At 45.4% G+C, this 18,879-nt stretch overlaps 1 protein-coding gene across 1 annotated transcript; it reads left to right on the top strand.

Moving 5' to 3' along the window:
- Positions 1 to 4,641: 4,641 nt before the first annotated feature.
- On the top strand, positions 4,642 to 15,311 carry LOC129324789 (deoxyribonuclease-1-like 1). Its single transcript, XM_054972185.1, has 8 exons — positions 4,642 to 4,869; positions 6,881 to 6,969; positions 7,946 to 8,032; positions 11,189 to 11,301; positions 13,007 to 13,119; positions 13,704 to 13,861; positions 13,954 to 14,050; positions 14,776 to 15,311. The coding sequence occupies exons 1-8, from the start codon at positions 4,726 to 4,728 to the stop codon at positions 14,908 to 14,910; spliced, it is 936 nt and encodes a 311-aa protein (XP_054828160.1). The 5' UTR covers positions 4,642 to 4,725; the 3' UTR covers positions 14,911 to 15,311.
- The last annotated feature ends 3,568 nt before the right edge of the window (positions 15,312 to 18,879 follow it).

The raw sequence follows: 18,879 nt of genomic DNA on the forward strand, positions 1-18,879 counted from the left end.
ATTCTGTTCTCCTAGTGGAAAGAAAAGCCTTCCATTTTTGGAAATTATCCACACAATCCAAGCTTTGTGCATCAGCGCATGTTCACTCATACCGATCCTGATTTCTTTAGCTCACATTTCTTTGCATTTCACAAATCTGCTAAAAGTCTGAGCTAGGGTTGCCAGGTCCAGGTTGGGAAATTCCTGGAGATTTGGGGGTAGAGCCTGGAGATGGTGGGGTTTGGGAAGGGAAGGGATCATAGTGGGGTATAATGCCATACAGTCCACCCTCCAATGCAGCCATTTTCTCTAGGGGAACTGATCTTTGTCATCTGGAGATCAGTTGCAATTCCAGGAGATCTCCAGCCACCACCTGGAGGCTGGCAACTCTAGTGAGCATTAATACTGATATGAAAGCAAACAATACGATTCAAATAAATCCACATCAAATAGGATAAGTCCATAACAGGTGAAATAAATGAAAGAACATTTGAAGTTGCCTTCAAAACATAAATCACGATCGGCCTTGCTGTGGGGTGAGCGTCACAGATGTGACACTCAAAAAGCCTTCTACTTTTCTGACCTTCCTTGGCAGATGGGACTCTCAGCGGGGTGCCCCAAAGAGATCTTAATGGCCACATGACTACATGTAGGATTTCAATATCGTATTCCATATATGTTATTTCATACACCTATCTGGACATCCCTATTGATGAGAATATTTGGATTGTAGTAGGATGGAACCAAAACATTCCTTTGCTAGTATATGTAAACATCTCCTTTTGGTGTGTGGATCAGTTGGCTTCAAAGGAGTTTGCCCTGTTAGTTTGTAGCAGCCAAACAGCTAGACCATCCAATTCCAATGCAGTATGAGCCTTCGATAACCACAGCTCTCCCCGTCGGATGCATCTGACAAAGAGAACTGTGGTCCCCGAAAGCCCACACCAGGTGACACTGGGCTCCCCCAGACCCCGCCTCTGTAAAGGAAATCTGTTACCTGTGATAATGTGATAACCATTCATAGTCTCTATTCAGTCTCAGCTTGACAGAGTCAAATTTACATATGAATTCCAATTCAGCAGCTTCCCCTTGGATTTTGTTTTTGAAAGGTTTCTGTTGAACTACAGCGACCTTTAAGTCTTTGATGGAATGTCCTGGTAGATTGAAGTGTTCTCCCACTGGTTTCTGGACGTTTCCATTTCTAATGTCAGATTTGTGTCCATTTATTCTTTTGCGTAGAGGTTGGCTGGTTTGTCCAATGTACAGAGCAGAATTATACATATTACTGTCTCACATACTAGCAGTAATATTGGAGTATCTATACCTGACTCTAGGGTGACACATCACTGTTGTTATCACAAGGCAACTGTCTCCATATGCCAATGAGCATGGAAGCTAGTACATTTTGTCACTGGAATCTGCAAGCTTGCATTATGTTGCAATATGCACTGGTTTGCATAATCCTTGGACAACATGTGAAACAGACATGCAACAGTACATACTTAAGAGTGGTAACTATTGTGTCCAAATGTAAAATGGCTGTGTGCACTGATTATTTCAGTACACCAGTGTTATATTGGCACATGTATGATTTTTGGTCACATAACACTTATTAGACAGGGAATGGTGCTGTTAAATTGGAAGAGGATATTTTGCCTGGGGGACATTTTATCGCTGTGCATACCCTGAAAGCAAAAAAGAAATTAAAGAGAGAAGGGCGGGGGAGGACTGGCAATGTGGGAAGAGTGGAGCAGTGATTGCTCCTGTTTTACTGGTTTGGTATCTCAGGTCGGAAAGATGAAGTGTGTGTGTATGTGTATCTATCTGAGCACAGATATATAAATATGTCTGTGCTGATATAAATATATATTTACTCAGTTATCCTGGTGTTAGCAGCATGCACCAACGGAGAGAATTCCTCCCCCATGAAATGGAATCAAGAGGTTATCTTGCTTCTTTGTAATGTGCAACCAGATGCAAAATGTGCCTTTCCAACATATGGGCAATTCAAAAATTCGTCATTTTTTCATTACTGCTGTTAAATTCCCCGTTCTGAGGATGTCATTTGTCTCTGCAAGCAAGCTTCCGAAAGTCAGGGGATGTGACTGCAAGCAACAAAGTAGATGAGCACATGCAAGGAATATGCACCAGGAGCTGACTTTGGGAGCTGTGGAATTTTGTTGGTCTCTAAGGTGCCCTTGGACTCAAATCCTGCTGCCTTAGAACTAAGCAAGTATTGTGTCTGGTGACACATTTTTTACAAGCCCTGCTTTAAGGGCAGGCAGGCAGTGGTCTGTGCATGCTCAGACAGGCACAACATTCAGTTGGCACAATCCGTTGCCAACCTCCAGGTGGTGGCTGGAGATCTCCCGGAATTACAGCTGATCGCCAGGCAACAGAGATCAGCTCTCCTGAAGAAAAAGTCTGCTTGGAGGGTGAGCTTTGGCATCATAACCTGCTGAGATCCAGCCCCTCTCCAAACCCCGCCCTTCCCAGGCTCCACCCCCAAATCTCCAGGAATTTTCCAACAGGGGGCTGGCAACCATGCCGGTCTGCATTTCCCGTCTCCAGTTCCAGCCACGGGGGCGGCGATTCCCTTCGATGACGCTCGGCGGGATTTCCCTCGAGGAGCCCGCCCTGTCCGCTGCTGCCTCTGGCTGGGGAAGAAGCCAGCGACGGATCCGAACCGGAGAGGTGAGTAGAAAGCGCGTAGAAGCACGTCTTGGGAGGGTGGCGATTGGACCCGGGCTTGAAGTTCAGCGGAGGGGGGAAGGCGCCGCTGCTGCAAAGCCCCCCTTTCCCCCGGTGCCTGTCATGGCAGGCGAGCCTCGCCCGGCAGGATCAGCCCCGATCTTGAAGGCTGATCTCCTGGGAGGCTCCTGCTCCGCGCCGGCCAGCTGCTTCTCCGGTATCATCCAGGTTGCAAGCCGAACTGGCCTTCCGTGCAATAAACGCGTTGCAAACCAAAGCGCGCTTATTTGCTCGGCGGGACTGGACTTCCGAGGAGGGCTCTGTCAGGCAGCCTTCCTGAAAACAACCGGACTTCCTCCTCTCCCGGTTCGGATCGGGCTGCAAAAATGGTGCGGCTGAGTGCCGGTCGCCCTGGCGTTGGGCTTTCGACTTGGCTCGCCGGCATGAGCAGCTGGGCAGATGTGGTTCTAGGGCGAACCACATCAGGGCACCCCTTCCTTGCCTTATGCCCACTGGTTTCAGCAGCTGGGTTTCAGTGCTGCCCTCTGCAGCTGGAGGAGGAAGCGCTGGACTCTCGGTCATTATTGATATGGTGGTGGAGAGTGCCCTCAAGTCATAGATGACTTATAGCAACCCTTGGTGGGGTTTTCAAGATAAGAGATTAACAGAGGCAGTTTGCCAATGCCTGCCTCTACAACCCTGGTCTTCATTGGAGGTCTCCCATCCAATTACTAACCAAGGTCGGCCCTGCTTAGCTTCTGAGATCTAAAGGCTCACCTGGACTATTCAGGTCAGGGTCGTTATTGATATAGCCATCAGTATAAATAAATAGTCCTGACCTGCGTAGCCCAAGCAAGCCAGATTGCAGAAGCCTTGGCTAGTAATTGGATGGGAGACCTCCAAAGAACACCAGTGTGGCTATGTAGAGACAGGCAATGGCAAACCATCTCTGTCAGTCTCTTGCCTTGAAAATCCCAGCAGGGGTCACCATAAGTCAGCTTTGACTTGATGGCATTTTCTACTTCCACCATCAATAAATTAGGGATCCCGGTAGTTTGGGTTTGCTGGCTCATGTGATTATAATGTCATTGTTCTTCCATAAGATATGCTTCGGTATTAATGGGAGTTTTGCCTTTGACTTATATAGGAGCACCCTAAATGAGAACCGCATTCTGCAAAACATGAGAATATTTTCCAAGTATTTAAACAAACAAACACAAAAACCCTTTCAAAAGTGACTTGATTGTATTTTTGAAGTCTCTGTTTTCTGGTGAGCAGAGCAAAACTTTCTTTTTTTAGAGAACAAGGGGATATTTGTAGTATTACTGTACACAGCTGCACAGTTTCTGTCGCATTGGATTAAAATAGCTTTTCCTCCAAGACTGCAGGAAAGACAAAGGTGGGCGGGAGACCAGCTGTGGGGAAAACTGAACAAGGCTGTCATCCTGTGGAAAACCTCACAGTCTCCCAGGGCCGAAACTTTATTGCCGAAAAGACAAGTGCTGGAGCTCCACATCTGCTTGAAAATTATACCTACTGAAATGGAACTCTTTGGTTTCAACTGAGCCCACTTGGCAGGGAGGGCGGGCTAAAAATCTAATATAATAAATAAATAGCAGAACAGCAGGATTTGAGTCCAGTGGCACCTTAGAGACCAACAGCATTTTCAGGGCATAAGCTTTTGAAAGTCAAAGCTCCCTTCTTCAAGGAGGAGGAAAACACCTTCCATGCTAGCGCAGAGACTCACTTGATATGTTCTTGAGCTGAACCTAGTTCAAGTCGGAGGTTGCTCTTGGCATGGGGAGCATTCATTGTTGTGGTGTGTCCTCTTCTGACTTCTGCACTTTAGTTGGCCTGGTCTTTATTTAGTGGCACCCACTTCTATATTTAGCCAGCTGAGTCCAGAAGTCTCATGAGTGGCCAACTCTGCGATCAGTTAAGCACACCCTCCCATGCCAGCACCAGATCTTCCGTCAGCCTGCTTTCCCACCCATCTCTCATTTGCAATCCCTTCCAGAGTTTATTGGTAGAAGGAACCCCAGTGGCTTCCTAGGGATGGGACCCCAAGCCCTGCCGCCTGTCCTCCTGCTGCTGCTGCTGTGTAGGGCAGGAAGTCCTTTCCGGATCTGCGCCTTCAACACTCAGCGCTTCGCCCAAGGGAAGGCAGACAAAGCAGATGTCATGGACATTTTTGTCAAGGTGAGGTATACTTGAGAATCTTAGGTAAATGCCCAGAGAAAACTTTTTTGCAGAAGCAACTAGGCGAAGACAGTTTTCCAACATGGGCTTTGGACATGTGCCTTCTGCTACTTGAATTCCTTCTTTGCATAAAGAAGGCTTATTATCTCAAGCTAATAGGAACTCCAGGGGGATCCATTGTCAGGTGTGCAAGCATTTAATTTCCCTCTTAGAGCCGAGCTACAAGTGACATTTTTCACGTGAAGGACACTTGATCATTTTCACAAGTTTTTCTGGGAACTGAAGTCCCTCTCCCCTGCCCCTTTTCCTTCTGTTCCTTCCCCTCTGTTAGAATCGCTGTCTGAAGAGCCAGAGAAAGCCAGCGGCAGCAGCAGCTTTTGCAAATCGTTCCTCCAGTCACAAGCCTGCTCTCAACGATCTTTGGGGGCGGGCAGCTGCAACTTTCTCCCTTCCCTGGGCATCCTGCTCAGCTTCACCGACGTGTCAGCTTTCTCCAGAGCAGCTCCCTGGGAGCAAGACGATTTGCAAAAGCTGCTGCTGCCGCTGGCTTTCTCTGGCTCTTCAGACAGCGATTCTAACAGAGGGAAAGGAACAGAAGGAAAAGGGGCGGGGGAGAGGGACTTCAGTTCCCAGAAAAACTTGCGAAAATGATCAAGTGTCCTTCACGTGAAAAATGTCACTTGTAGCTTGGCTCTTAGTATGTTCCTGGGACTTGGGCTGTGTATATTCTGTGAAAGTGTTAGCTGCGTAGTTCAGCATTTGGTTATCTTTTCCATTTTTTAGTTTCTGTTCTTTAGGGCTGCAAAGGTAGGATTGAAAACATGTGGGCAGCGATGAAAGAAATCTCTGAAATGCTGCATAACCCCTTGATTACTGAAAGCAAAACGCTGTGCAAATTAAACAAATGTATGCACATTTGTTAAGTTCGCATGTAATGTATGCAGGCTGAAAAATTAGATTTTTGGTAACCGATCATTCATATTACCTTAGTACAGAATGTTTAAAAGACATGTTTAAATTTTTCATAGTGCATTACACACTCAGCCCTGTCTAGAATATTGAACTACCTCAGGAGTGGCCTACAAAAACAGTATAATATATGATAAAACTACCCCAGGACTGTATGTCTAATATTTTGAGTCTTTTCCATGAAATATGTGCGCAAGGAAAATAGGCAGAGAAGCCTCATCTGTGGCCTTGTCCTCGTAGCTGGTTGACACACAGTGGCCCATTCAAACTCCCAGATTTATCTGGACTGTGGCATGCCAGGGGAGGAGTTTTGAACCTTCAGCCTGCACAGCCCGCACCTGTAAGACCCTAGGGAGCCAGTGTTTCTTCCCTTGGGGAAATTTATGTGGTCATCGCTGCACGTAAGTCTCCCCAAGAGGGCAAACAGCGGTTCCTCAATGAGCCCATTTACATTGGAAAAACAATGTGAGGGAAAGTCTTAAGCCCTCTCTCTAGAGCCACGCGCTGCAGTCCTGTTCTGAATTGGGCCCCTGTGCACTGAGGAATTGAGTACCCGGTAAAGAACCCCCAGGGCTGTCTGATTGTTAAGTCCTTATGATGGCCATGAGAAATTGATACCGTGTGAATCTGCCACTGTATTCAGTCAGTATTCAGTCAGGGCTCACATGACTGAATTCTCTTCCTTATATTTTAAAAAAAATGTGTATAGAAAATTAGACAGAAGGATATGAATTTAGCCTTCTCTGTACCCCTGTGCACACAAAATATGTAGGGTCAAGACAACTTGGTTAGTGAGGCAGTACTACAGTGAGGCAGAGGGAAGGCAGGACAGGCCATTTGCTTTGGGGGAAAGATGGTTTGTCGAAGGAACTAGTGAGTGCCAGGAAATCTCTGGACAGGAGCTACATTGGGTTTCACCGCCTTTGTCAGTGATAGTGAAAAGACCAGTAGGAGGCTCTGAGGTAATTTCAAAGAGGAATTGATCCAGATGTCCACAGGCTAATGTGTCCTCCTCTGTCCCATAATCTCTGGCATCCCACAGATTCTGTCTCGTTGTGATATCGCTGTCCTACAAGAGGTGATGGATGCAAAAGGAAAGGCAGTTCCCACCTTGGTGGCAGCACTGAATAGGTGAGTGTGAAGAAATACAAGGGCAGTGGTATAATATGTGAAAGGATATGGGGATGAGGGTGGTAAAGTTTGCCAACTGGCCAGCTGAGTACCAGCATGACCAGGTTTTCATTGGCAGGTGAGGTTGATTTTCCATTTTTTATTATTCTGTATTGTTTCCCTCATGCTCAGAATGACTCAACTGACTTTGGGTGAGATTGGGAGATGTTCTAATCTCACTCAAAATCATCCATGTTGTTCCATTCATGAGGTAAACAAGCAGGGGTGGCAGGTAAGATTTCCAAGGCCTTTGTTCCTACAGCTGGCTTAGTCTGCAGCTCAGTTGTAACACACTGAGAGCCAAGCTACAAGTGACGAATGACACTTGAACAGCAAGTGGATTGAGTGGAGGGCAAGTGAACAGGGAGAAATACACTTGCTGTTCAAGTGTCATTCATCACTTGTAGCTTGGCCCTGAGTCATTCTGATTATGAGGGAAATGAGTGGGGAAAGTGTGCGAGTGAGCTTTTATAGCCTTTGACCCTGTTCAGCCTTTCTCGCTTTTCTCATCTCCCTTTCTTTTGCCACAAGTTCATGATCATTGGGTCACTTTGCGCCTTGTCAGCTTTTGGCAACTTTAGGGATAGCTGGGAACTTGAAAAGAATATGCACTGTGAAGAGGAAATAACCATGAGTGGAGTAGGATTGTGAGGAGACCAGAGATGGCCCAAGATGGCCACCCCTTCACACTATGTTACACTAGGTACAATTAACACTGCGTGATGATGATGATGTCCTGGAATGAGCTGCCTCAAGGTATCTTCTCTGGCCAGAAGCAGGGAACCAGGACCTGGCTCACAGGTTCCCTGGTCTGAGCTTCATGGTTCCTCACTGGGAGACTCCACCTGCACTGAAGGGATTCTTTCTATGTCCTTTATACTTTGCTTTGCAACTGGAGTGTCATTGCATGCAAGTGATTTGTCTCTTTTCCTGTCAGCTTTGATAGTTCTGGGCCCTATAATTACCTCACCAGCCCTTTGCTAGGCCGGGGCAATTACCAAGAACGCTATGTGTTCATATACCGGTGAGTACTTCCACCTTTTTTATACGTTTTGTTGTTAATACTACTAATAATTCGTGTTTATGTGGTACTTCAGACTTTAAAAAGATTTCAGTATGGTCCCTCAGTAATTCTTACAACAACACTGTAATATATGTTGATACTTTTATCCCCCTATTGCAAACTAAGAGGCTTGGGAACGATCCGTAACATATGTCACAATTTTTTAAAAGCTTCTGAAATCCTCCTCCTGTCCCATTTTATACCATTTTAACTGAAGGGCAGTCCCTCCTTCCTTACAACTTTCTCCTTTGCTTCTCCCATCCCCTCGTTGCGTGATTCTGCTTGATTTTGACACTCCCTTGCTGACGGCAAGTTAGGTGAGTTTGTCAGGCTGCACCAGATGTGAGAGTGATCTCACCTCTCTATCCCTTTATAAAACTGTAGGCATACACAGACTCAGTTTTCCGTGTGGAGAATAAGGCCGTCGTCACACGGGCTTTTATTTAGCGCTAAAATGGCGCTATTTCCTGGCAAACACCCACCTTATTCCAACACTGTAGCGATTTTCTCTCTTCTGCTTTGTGCTTGATAGTCGTGCTATTTTGTGCCTCAGTGTGAATGCCTCACATCGATGTATTTCGCCTCGCAACGTCCTATGCCCTCCCTTCAATCCCAGAATCCATTTCTTCCTGCGACTCCCCTTTTTTTTATTTTATTATGTCCTTATAACACCATAACGCCATAACACAATGCAAACTTTCTGCTGAAGTAAAAATGACTCAATCGCCATGGCAGAGTCTTCAGCGATGGGGATCACGCCAGACAGGGAGTTTTCTGCGGGCAAAGGGCTATTTATATAATTTCAAAGTTGGAAAAACTATGTAATGTTTTGCTCTAACGGAATGTTTATATGCTGTTATTCCGTTATAGCAGAATTAAATGCCAGAATAATTTAAAAAAAGGGGGAGGAGCTGCTTCTGCGTGGTTAGAGAGAACAGAACAGAGTGCTTCGGTGTGGACAGCTGGTGGCGCGAAGAGCCGTTAGGTGACCCAAAGAAACGTTACTGTGCCGATAACGGATAGGACGCTATATGCTGTAAATTTAACGGAAGAGATGCCCATGTGACGACGGCCTAACTTTAACCCTTCAAGCTCTTCTCTATAATCAAAACCCATTTGCTGTCTTTGCTATCAATATATTAAAGAGAAACAAGAGTGAGCCCTTTAAAAACACTCTTCCCCTTTATTGGTTATAAAAATAATTCAGCCGACACCATGTGTAATTTGAGCTTAAAAACAATAAAGAATTACCTATTACTAGGAAAACATATGAAGGAATTACACAGTGAGCGAAAAAAATAATTCAGTATTAACTTAGCTCACAGACTACAAGTTCTCAGTTGATAGGCAGCAAAGCAACTAACTTTTTTTATTTCAAACAGAAAAGAACGTTCAGAAAAATGCAAATGACCAACGTTTAAAACAGCCAATAAACAGGTCAAATGCTCCCTCATTATATTAACTCATCCTGCAGCTTTCTCCAGCAACCTTATGTCTATTTCTACTTCCTTTTTGATAACAGTGGTTTAACTCTATAATAACTGGATTGTTGTTAACTTGCAACCTCCTTCTCAAGTTACAATATGTAAGTCATGTAAATTCAGCTTCTCACGGAAGTACACAATGAGCGGAACTACAAGTGACAAAAGGCACAGGTTGGACACTTGTCAGCTTCCCTCAAGTTTTGATGGGAAATGTAGGCAGCTTGGCGGAATGTTGGACAAGTGACAGTTGACAAGTCCATTGGACAGCAGTCAGAGAGCCAAGCTGCAAGACCAGGATGCCTACATTTCCCATCAAAACTTGAGGGAAGCTGACAAGTGTCCAATCTGTGCCTTTTGTCACTTGTAGTTCCGCTCATCAAAGAGCAGGATTTGAGTCCAGTGGGACCTTCACGGTGTAAGCTTTTGAGAGTCAGAGCTCCCTTCTTTAGACATGAGTAGGAATGGCGATCCCTGAGCCTTTATATCCCAGCTGAATGTGGGTGGGTGGGGTGTTCCAAGGGAGGGCATAGGATGTTCTCCCCGCCTAAACTAGCTACCCACCTAAACTAGCTACCTACCAAAGGAAAAAGTGTGGCTTTCATTTGTAATCTGAGTGGTCATGAAAAGGTTAGCATTTCTTCTCCACATGGGCCGGTGGCAAATTGAGACTTCAAGAGCCTGCAGTTGTCACATTTATTTTTATCTTCTAAATGGGACTTCCAAGTTCAAAGTCCAGATTCTTAATCATTGAGCTAATCAGCTCTCCCGGGGCTCTTTCTGGTTTCTATCGCTTCAGCAATGCTGCTGTGTCACATGGAAACAGTGATATTAACAGAAAAAGAAACGATCATTCTTGTCTTGTGGCCCTAACCTTTCCTCTTTTAACCACAGTCACTTAGCAACCCCACCCCCCATCTGTGGCTGTGCTCTTTCATTAAAGAAAAATGAACTGACATTAAAGAATTAAAGTGTGACAGATCCTGCAAAAGAGTACCTTTTCTTCCACAACTGCAGCATCTCCCCACATACTTAGCTGTAGGGCTTCATACCATGTGGAGATCTAAATACCTGTTCTTCTATTTTTAGAAATTAAGCACCAACCCCCACGGCAGCATTTTGAGAAGAGAAACTAATAATGCAAACAACCGTATAGCAAATGATAGTTCTGCATGATCTCTAACTCTTTCAGTCCCCCTTCCCCCAGAAGTGAATAGTTCATCTCTCTTTTTAGGAAGGTTCTCCTCCTTCCCCATTTTTTATTCCTTAATGGATCTCAGAAAACAAGAATGCAGTTTGCACAAACAATACAACTTCTCTTTTCCCATAACCGTATTCAGACTACACCTTCCCTTCCTCTTTTTATGCATGTTGCAAGTTTCTTTCTCTTCCTTTTCTTGCATCTTCAAAACCGCTTCATCCTGGACCCTAAAATTATTCCCATGACCCAATATCAGACATACAGCTATGATGATGTGCTGGTACGTTTTGGTTCATTTATGCCTCAGCACAATAAACTCTGACGGATCGCACAAAATGAAAGCATCATGTCTTAAATCCATACCATGTGTTCGGCTTTCACTTCTGTCCTGGGCCGCAATTGGCCACTGTTTATCTGTGTCTTCCCTTCTCCTAGAGTCCACAAGACACGGTTGCTGGACTCCTACACATACGAGGACAATCATCCAGACCGACTCGATGTCTTTGCACGGGAGCCCTTCATCGTCCGCTTCACGGTGCCAAGCAAAGGTGAGGGCCCCGGAGGACAATCGAGTTTCGTTCCATCCTGTGGCGTAGGATGGTCTGAAGAGGGGAGAAGGAGCACTCCCAGTACATTTTTAATTGCTGAACTCCGTTTGCAAAATTCACACTGCAAATTCCATGTGTAATAGGAGTCACACCACCTTCTCGGACAGGTTCCCTTCCTTTCCACCTCTGTGTTGTCATAAATTGCATAGAACCAATATAAAGGGACCACCTACTCCTCTGCTGCATTTTTGAGGAGAACCAGTTTGGTGCAGTGGTTAAGAGCGGCAGGACTCTAATCTGGAGAGCCAGGTTTGATTCCCCACTCCTCCCCTTGAAGCCAGCTGGGTGACCTTGGGTCAGTCACGGCTCTCTCAGAGCTCTCTCAGCCCCACCCACCTCACAGGGTGATTGTTGTGTGGATAATAATGGCATACTTTGTAAACAGCTCAGAGTGGGCATTAAGTTGTCCTGAAGAGTGGTATATAAATCTATTATTATTGTTATTGTTATTGTTATTTAATGTTAAGATCACATCTTGATTCTAGCTTTTATACACCACTTCAGACAGGTAGCCTGGGAAAGTGACTTTTGCTTGGCATAGCAAGCTTCACAGGGTCATTAATTAATTAATTAATTAATTAATTCCTCACAAGTGGGCATACCTCACCTTCCTCACAAGTGGGCACAGAGCAGGTCATGGTATCATAAATATCAATAAATGTAACGATCCTTAAAACAATGATAAAATAGTATAAAATATAGTATAAAATAGTAAACACAATCCACAAGGATCTCCAAGATGTGGCTCTTAACCCCAAATTTCAGTCACAAACTTGCTGTGGGGCAGGTTGTGAGAAGAGAGCATCTCATAATGGAACTGATAAAGAAACTGCAGTAAATAAGAGTTCACAGTGGCTATTTCAAAATTGTGGCATTTGCTGCCCACGATGAGCTGTAAAAGCACTAAGTATAAACATGTGCTAGAGCTGTTTGATACATGTTTGGGCAGCATTCATAGAATGAATGGATACACTGCCTGAGTCAGCAAGTATTGTATGAACTGGCTACTGAGACTAGGTGGTAGGAAAACTCTGGTCCATTCTGACAGTTTCACACAGGAAAAGTCTTCCCTTGATTTAGGTGGGGGCATAGCTCAGTGGTAGACCACCTGCTTTGTTGCATGTGGAAGTTCCCAGGTTAAATCCTCGGTATCTCCAGGTGAAGGATTCAAGTCATATGGAAGACCTCTATGTGAAACACTAAAAACTGCGGCTGCTCAGAGTAGACAATATTGACCTTGATAGAGCAAGGGGCTGACTCAGAGCCAAGCTACAAGTGACACCTGACACAGGTTGGACACTTGTCAGCTTCCCTCAAGTTTTGATGGGAAATGTAGGCATCCTGGTCTTGCAGCTGTAATGGAGAGCCAAGCTGTAAAACCAGGGTGCCTACATTTCCCATCAAAACTTGAGGGAAGCTGACAAGTGTCCAACTTGTGTCAGGTGTCACTTGTAGCTTGGCTCTCTGTATAGGGCTGCTTCGTATGAATTGACTGTCTGTGCCTGATGCAGTAACCTTCTCAGGCTTTTCACTTTGAGAAAAAAAAAACACAACACACACATAGGCTTAGGGGTTACGTTGAGGCTGGATTCCAGCTGGGATCTTCTTTCTTCCTCCTTACATTCTCCATTTTCCCTCCTTCTAGCACTCCCAGATGTGGTGCTGATCCCACAACACACAATGCCCTCAAAGGCAGAAGCTGAAATCGATGCTCTCTATGATGTTTTCCTGGATGTGCAGGCTCGCTGGAATACAGAGGTAGGGGAGGGGGTAGAGACTAGAAACAGGAGGAGGGAATGCTTTTTGGAAGATAATCTTGCTACGTCCACATAGGCAATGCATGTGTATTGAGCAAGAACAGCCTGCATGTGAGTTGAGGACTAGACATACCGTTCTGCACTTGAGCATTCCTAGGTACTTAGTAACGTGTAGAGAGAGACTTAGTAGTACGCTGCAGCTGAATTTTGCAACAGTGATTTAACAGTGGAGAGCATGACAAGCAACAGTTCCAGCAATAAAGTAGCAATGAATTGCCTATGTGAATGTAGCAGGATTATCTTCCAAAAAGGCCCCACAAGCTGCCAGTTCCCCTGCCTGCAATATGGAAATAATAGTACTGAGCTACACTGCAAAGCTGTTGCGAGGATAATGCTTTGAACACTCAAAAATAATACATCAGCGCTAAGTTTAATCATTATGATTTACATTTTATTTATTTACTTACTTGCTCATGCCTGACCTTTCTGCCTAATGGGGACCCAATACTGTATTTGAGTAAGAAGCTGTTGACACCCCTTGTAATCCCCCAATCATTTTCCTCCACCCTCCCTTCCACCACATAGGAGATGATTTTCTTGGGCGATTTCAATGCTGATTGTGGCTACGTGGCCAAGAAGCGTTGGGGACAAATCCGCTTGCGCCAGCAGCCTGGCTTTCATTGGCTCATCGGAGACAAAGCTGACAGCACAGTGCGAGAGAACACCCGCTGTGCCTATGACAGGTGGGATCTGGGAATCCAGGCTTGGGTCAGAGGAGGGGTTGGAAGATCCCTTCTATTTCAGCTCAAATCTCCTTCTCCCTCACCCCAAACAGGATCGTGGTTCATGGCGAGCGTTGCCTGGGTGCAGTCATACCTGGATCGGCTCAGCCGTTTAACTTCCCCAAGGAATATGGACTCTCGGAGGAAGAGGTATTGGAGAATAGCTATTGAGATGGGGGAAACTCCCTGTCACCAAAAGCAGTAACGGCTAATAATATATATAGTTCATAAAAAGGCTAGGCAAATTAATGGAGGCTAACAGTGCAATCTTAAACAGAATTAACTTCAATGAATGTAAAAAGGACTAACTCTTCTTGGGACAGCAGTGTATATTTTTCTGGTGTTTTTTAGGCCACACCCTTGACCCTAACTCAAAATATTGCATGTTGCTTGAATTGCTTGAAGGTGGTGGGTGGCAAGAAATGAGGTATTCTGGGCTTGCTCATGTGCTGTTATCAAACACCCTGAAGCCCGTGCCCACTATTGAAAAGAGGATGCTGGATCCTCATTGTAACCTAATAGGGGTGTTTTGCTACAGCAAGCAGACAGCACGGATGGCTCACAGACGGGCCGCCTGCATCTGGTGCATTGAGTCATGAATGGTACAGGGTATGTCTGCAGGTGGACGGAACGTATTTTAGCAGCGCAGGGAGTGCCCACCCATCCACTTGTGTAGTGATGGGACCAATATGGATCCCTGCTGCCGGCATTGTTGTGACAAAAGAGAGCTACTTTATGCAGGATGATCTCTTGTGCTAAAGTGTTGTCGACTACGGTGGGGAAGCGTCCGTTTTCTCGTGTTTGTCTCCAGGGGAAACAGCCAGAGAGTCCAGTTCCTGGCCCTTCATTCTCTCTTTCTCTCTCCACGGTTCCAGGCGCTGAAGGTGAGTGACCATTATCCTGTCGAAGTGGAGCTGGACACAGCCTGTTGGGGGCTCCCACCCACCGGTCCCACTGGCCTTGTGCTGCTGGCATTAGCCGTGTCGTCTGGCTCAGGATATGGCATCTGAAGTTCGGACCCTGAAGATTCGTATGTTGGTGGCTGTACTGGTCGCCAAGCAACAGAGAGAGAAGATTTTGAGACTGGACCAACCGGTGGTTTCAAGATGTTATGGAAGGTTTACACCCAGAGCGCCATCGTAGGCAAAACGCATGTCCTCAGCACAAAAAGGTAGAACAAGTATTGGGGTGCCGTTTCAACAATCTGAAAACTGGTAGGAATTGTGTACATCTGACCCAAAGAAGCTGGGGTACGTTGGAGCTGTCAGTTAACAGGAAAGCTTCTGGGAGGCTGCTGCCCTGCAGAGCCATGTGCAGCCAGGAGCACGTTGAGCTAAGTGGCCCCAGGGTTGCTGGCAAAGCCATGGAGCCTTCTTGTCTTGCACTTGGGCTGCAGCGATGGTTGGTAAGTCCACGCCCGTTGTCATTGTTCCCATGGGCCAGATCCTGGTTGGAATCCCCATTCTGCCACTGAAGCTTGCTGGGGGCACTTGGGCCAGGCTTTCTCTCACACCCTAGCCTACCTCACTAGATTGTTGTGAGGATAAAACGGAGGAGAAGAGAATGATGTGAGCCGCCTTGGGGAGAAAGGTGGCGTATAAATGAAGTAAATCAAATCAAATCAAATGTAAGTCTCCAGAAGTCAGCGGCCTTGGAGAGGTGTAATTCTGTTAAGGATTTCATTGTGAGTAGATTTGAATTATGTCGAGGGTCCAGTGTTTCTCAGACAGATGTAACGATCCGAAGTAACAAACCTAAAAAGGACGCGACAAAAATATTTTTGAAGACCAGCCAAAATGACACAAAACAGCGTGCAAGCTTTCAAGTTCTCTGGGATTGTCTGGATTGTTCACAAAAAGCAAGAGATACTGGCTATAGGAAGACACAAGTTGTAACCAGTCATATCAGCCACTCAAAATCCAAAACAAAAAAGAAATCCATGTAATGCCTTTTATTAGCAGCAACCCAAACGACACAAAACATTGTGCAACTTTGGAAGCTCATCGGAATCCTTCGTTGGGACAGATGTTACAGAATGTTTTTAAAAGTGAAGGGGAAATAGCTGTAAGCCAAAACAGCCTTTCAAAGATTTGCTTCATTCTTTTTGTGCTGTGGACATTCATTCGGTCTAAAGATGGATTCTGGGGGAAAAGACAAACTTGCATAACACGCCAAGCATTTACAGCATGCTTTTGACTATTCTCAGAAGTTCATACCTTGGAAATCTAGTTGGTCTTTAAGGTGCTATTGGACCCAGATCACGCATCATCTCAGTAAACCTAGCAGCAATCTTCTACAGTAGCCCAGTAGTCCCATACTGCTGATGAGGATGAGAGACAATGGCTTATCTAAGGGCTGAGCTGAACTTTAAACCAGGAACTTTGCAGCTCGTACAGTTCACCACCATGACCTTATCTTCTGGGAAAGCTGACTCGCACCAGGGGCCCCAGGCACTCAGACAAGAATCTGCTGTGCAGTTGGAGTGCCCTCTGCAGGGATTTTTTCACTGTCACAGTGTGTTTATTCCAATTTGTGCCTGGTATGCTGCCCTAAAGATTCAGACGTATTTTTGACGTTCTAATTCTGCTGCTGCTCTCAGGACCAGTTCTGGGCATTGCCTGGAGTGCCTACCTCCGTTTCAGAAATCTGCAAACAAAAATCAGCCGAATGCTGAGCAAAATGGGGCCTCTTCCCAGTCAAAGAATCTTAAGGAGGGATTTAGTCCTAGAAGCTGATATGTGTAATGAATCATACCCCCCGCTTTCTCAGAGAGCCAAACTATTTTTTCAGGGAAATTATAAGGATTTTTCTGGGCTCAGAATGTAGATGGAGGCTCACATAACTGAATGATCCTCCACTGAATGTTTTTTTTAAAAAACTTCCCTGCCTGCTGAAAGCTAGCATGTCAAGAAGTCAGGCTTAGTTTTCTTCCTGGTGTTCCAGTGTCCTTGGTGGATAGGATGAGAGGATGTGACGTTACCTACGTATCTGTGATACTTTCAGAGCCACGTTCCCCTTGGGGAGGGCCATCTTTTCTCCATAGGGTCAGCGACAAGACGATACACAAGGCTGAAGATTGCACTTTTAACGGCTTGTTTTTTTTTAATTGCTGGGGGGAAAACACCCTCCTGGCTCCTTTTACCCAGAGGAGTCCTTTGCTCCAAAGGGAGCTGGTACTTGTGAGCTTTTCTTTTGGCTGTTTCCCCCTCCCTACTGCTGTCCCACCTGAGCCTCTTCCCCGTTCTGTCCCTGGGTGGCCTTCTTTAGGTCCGTGCTCCCCAGGGGTTGGGTGCCCTGGGCTATGACAGTATCTTAAACTGTTTTTCTGTTCCACCAAATGTACTCAAAGAGCAAGCTATGTAGACTTCATGTGTGTGTTGGCGGGGTGGGTTATACCATGTATTCTCCCTGAAGTGCAGCGCAGTCTGGGTAACAGGAAATGGTAAAGCACATAAAATGGGAACTATAAACTGGGAATGAGAAGTGGCACTCAAAAACTACTTATTTTGCTTAACTCAGGGAAATTCCTCAGGACAATAGTATATGGCAGAGTTGTGTGTGTGTGTGTGTGTGTGAGAGAGAGAGAGAGAGAGAGAGTCAGATAGACAAACAGAATTTTAGTTTCATCCTCTTATACTGAGAGCTAAACTACACAAGATGAATTACACAAAGACGCTCAAATGAAGGGAAACGCAATGTTAGCCGGGAATTGTAGTTTGAATTTCACTTCCCCCTACAGAGCCGGCAAAGATCACTCCTCAGAGGATTTGTTAATTTCCTCTTTGCCTCCCTGAAGGCTCTGTCAATTATTAACAAACCCTCTGAGGAGGGATCTTTGCTGGCTCTATAGAGCGAGGTGTAATTCGTCTTGTGTAGTTTAGCTCTGAATCACTGAGAACAAATTTTGTCCAGTATAAAGGGGTAGATGATATAGGAAGCTTCAAGGGAGTATTAAGATGTAGTTCTGAAACAAGTGCAATTTAAAAAGCAATCTGTCTTTGTTGCTTTGCCTTTCAGCTGTGGCTCAGTTTCCCTTTCTTAGCTAGGGATGAAGTGACTCATGTGTTTTAAGAAGTTCATACCTGTAATGCTTAATCTAAGAGCTATGCTCGGTGATTAATGTGAAGCCAAAGCTTTTCCTGAATTTTCCTGGTGCTCTATACCCGTTTGCGTCTTCCCATTTCCATTGCTACCAATAAAAGCTTAGGACACACCACTCGGTCCAAGTGTTAAGGAGCATCGATCGTAATGGGAAAGAATTGATCCTTGTTAAAAAAAATAATCCAGTTGTGTCTGAACTATGATCTCTGGTTTATATGAAGAGCTGAGTATGGCCTGCAAAACAATCCAGTTTTTGCTCTCTCCAATTCACGATTACACCTTTGATAAATAGGTGTGATCGTGAATTCTTTTTAAACCAATTGTATTTCCTCCTTCCTTTGAAATACAGAGTCAGTCAACAGAGCAAACACACCAAACACAGGGCTTTTCATATTTCACCTTTTTCTCCAGCAAGCTTCCTCAAAGGGATCCTAGATGGTGTAATAGACTTTTTAAAAATCACACAACCCTCTAACCTCGACTGTACCGTGCCCTTGTACCAGCAGAAAAGTCTGAAAGGATCAATAAAAGAACAAATAGAAGTGAACTAGCGAGTGTGCCTTCTTTTGATTTACAGCCAGCTTTTGGCCAAGGCGTCCTTGCAGAAAACTCCAGAGGCTGCATTTACCAAATATGAGCTCGTTCTGATGGGTGTTTTATAGCTGGCTCTGGAAAAGGGAGGAACAAGTGGGAATCTGGCTGCCAGGGGTACCTTTTCTCTCCGTCCGTGACCAGGCCATTCTGGCCCAGCACTTTCTCTGCTAGTGTGTCAAATGCACAAATGCCGGCACAAAGGCCCATATACCCTCCCCTGCCTGGCTGCTGATGCTGCAGTAAAGCTCTCTGGCTGGCGGCGTTCCCCTCCTGATCCAGGAAAC

The sequence above is a fragment of the Eublepharis macularius genome, chromosome 2, assembly GCF_028583425.1.
Source record: "Eublepharis macularius isolate TG4126 chromosome 2, MPM_Emac_v1.0, whole genome shotgun sequence".
NCBI lineage: Eukaryota > Metazoa > Chordata > Lepidosauria > Squamata > Eublepharidae > Eublepharis > Eublepharis macularius.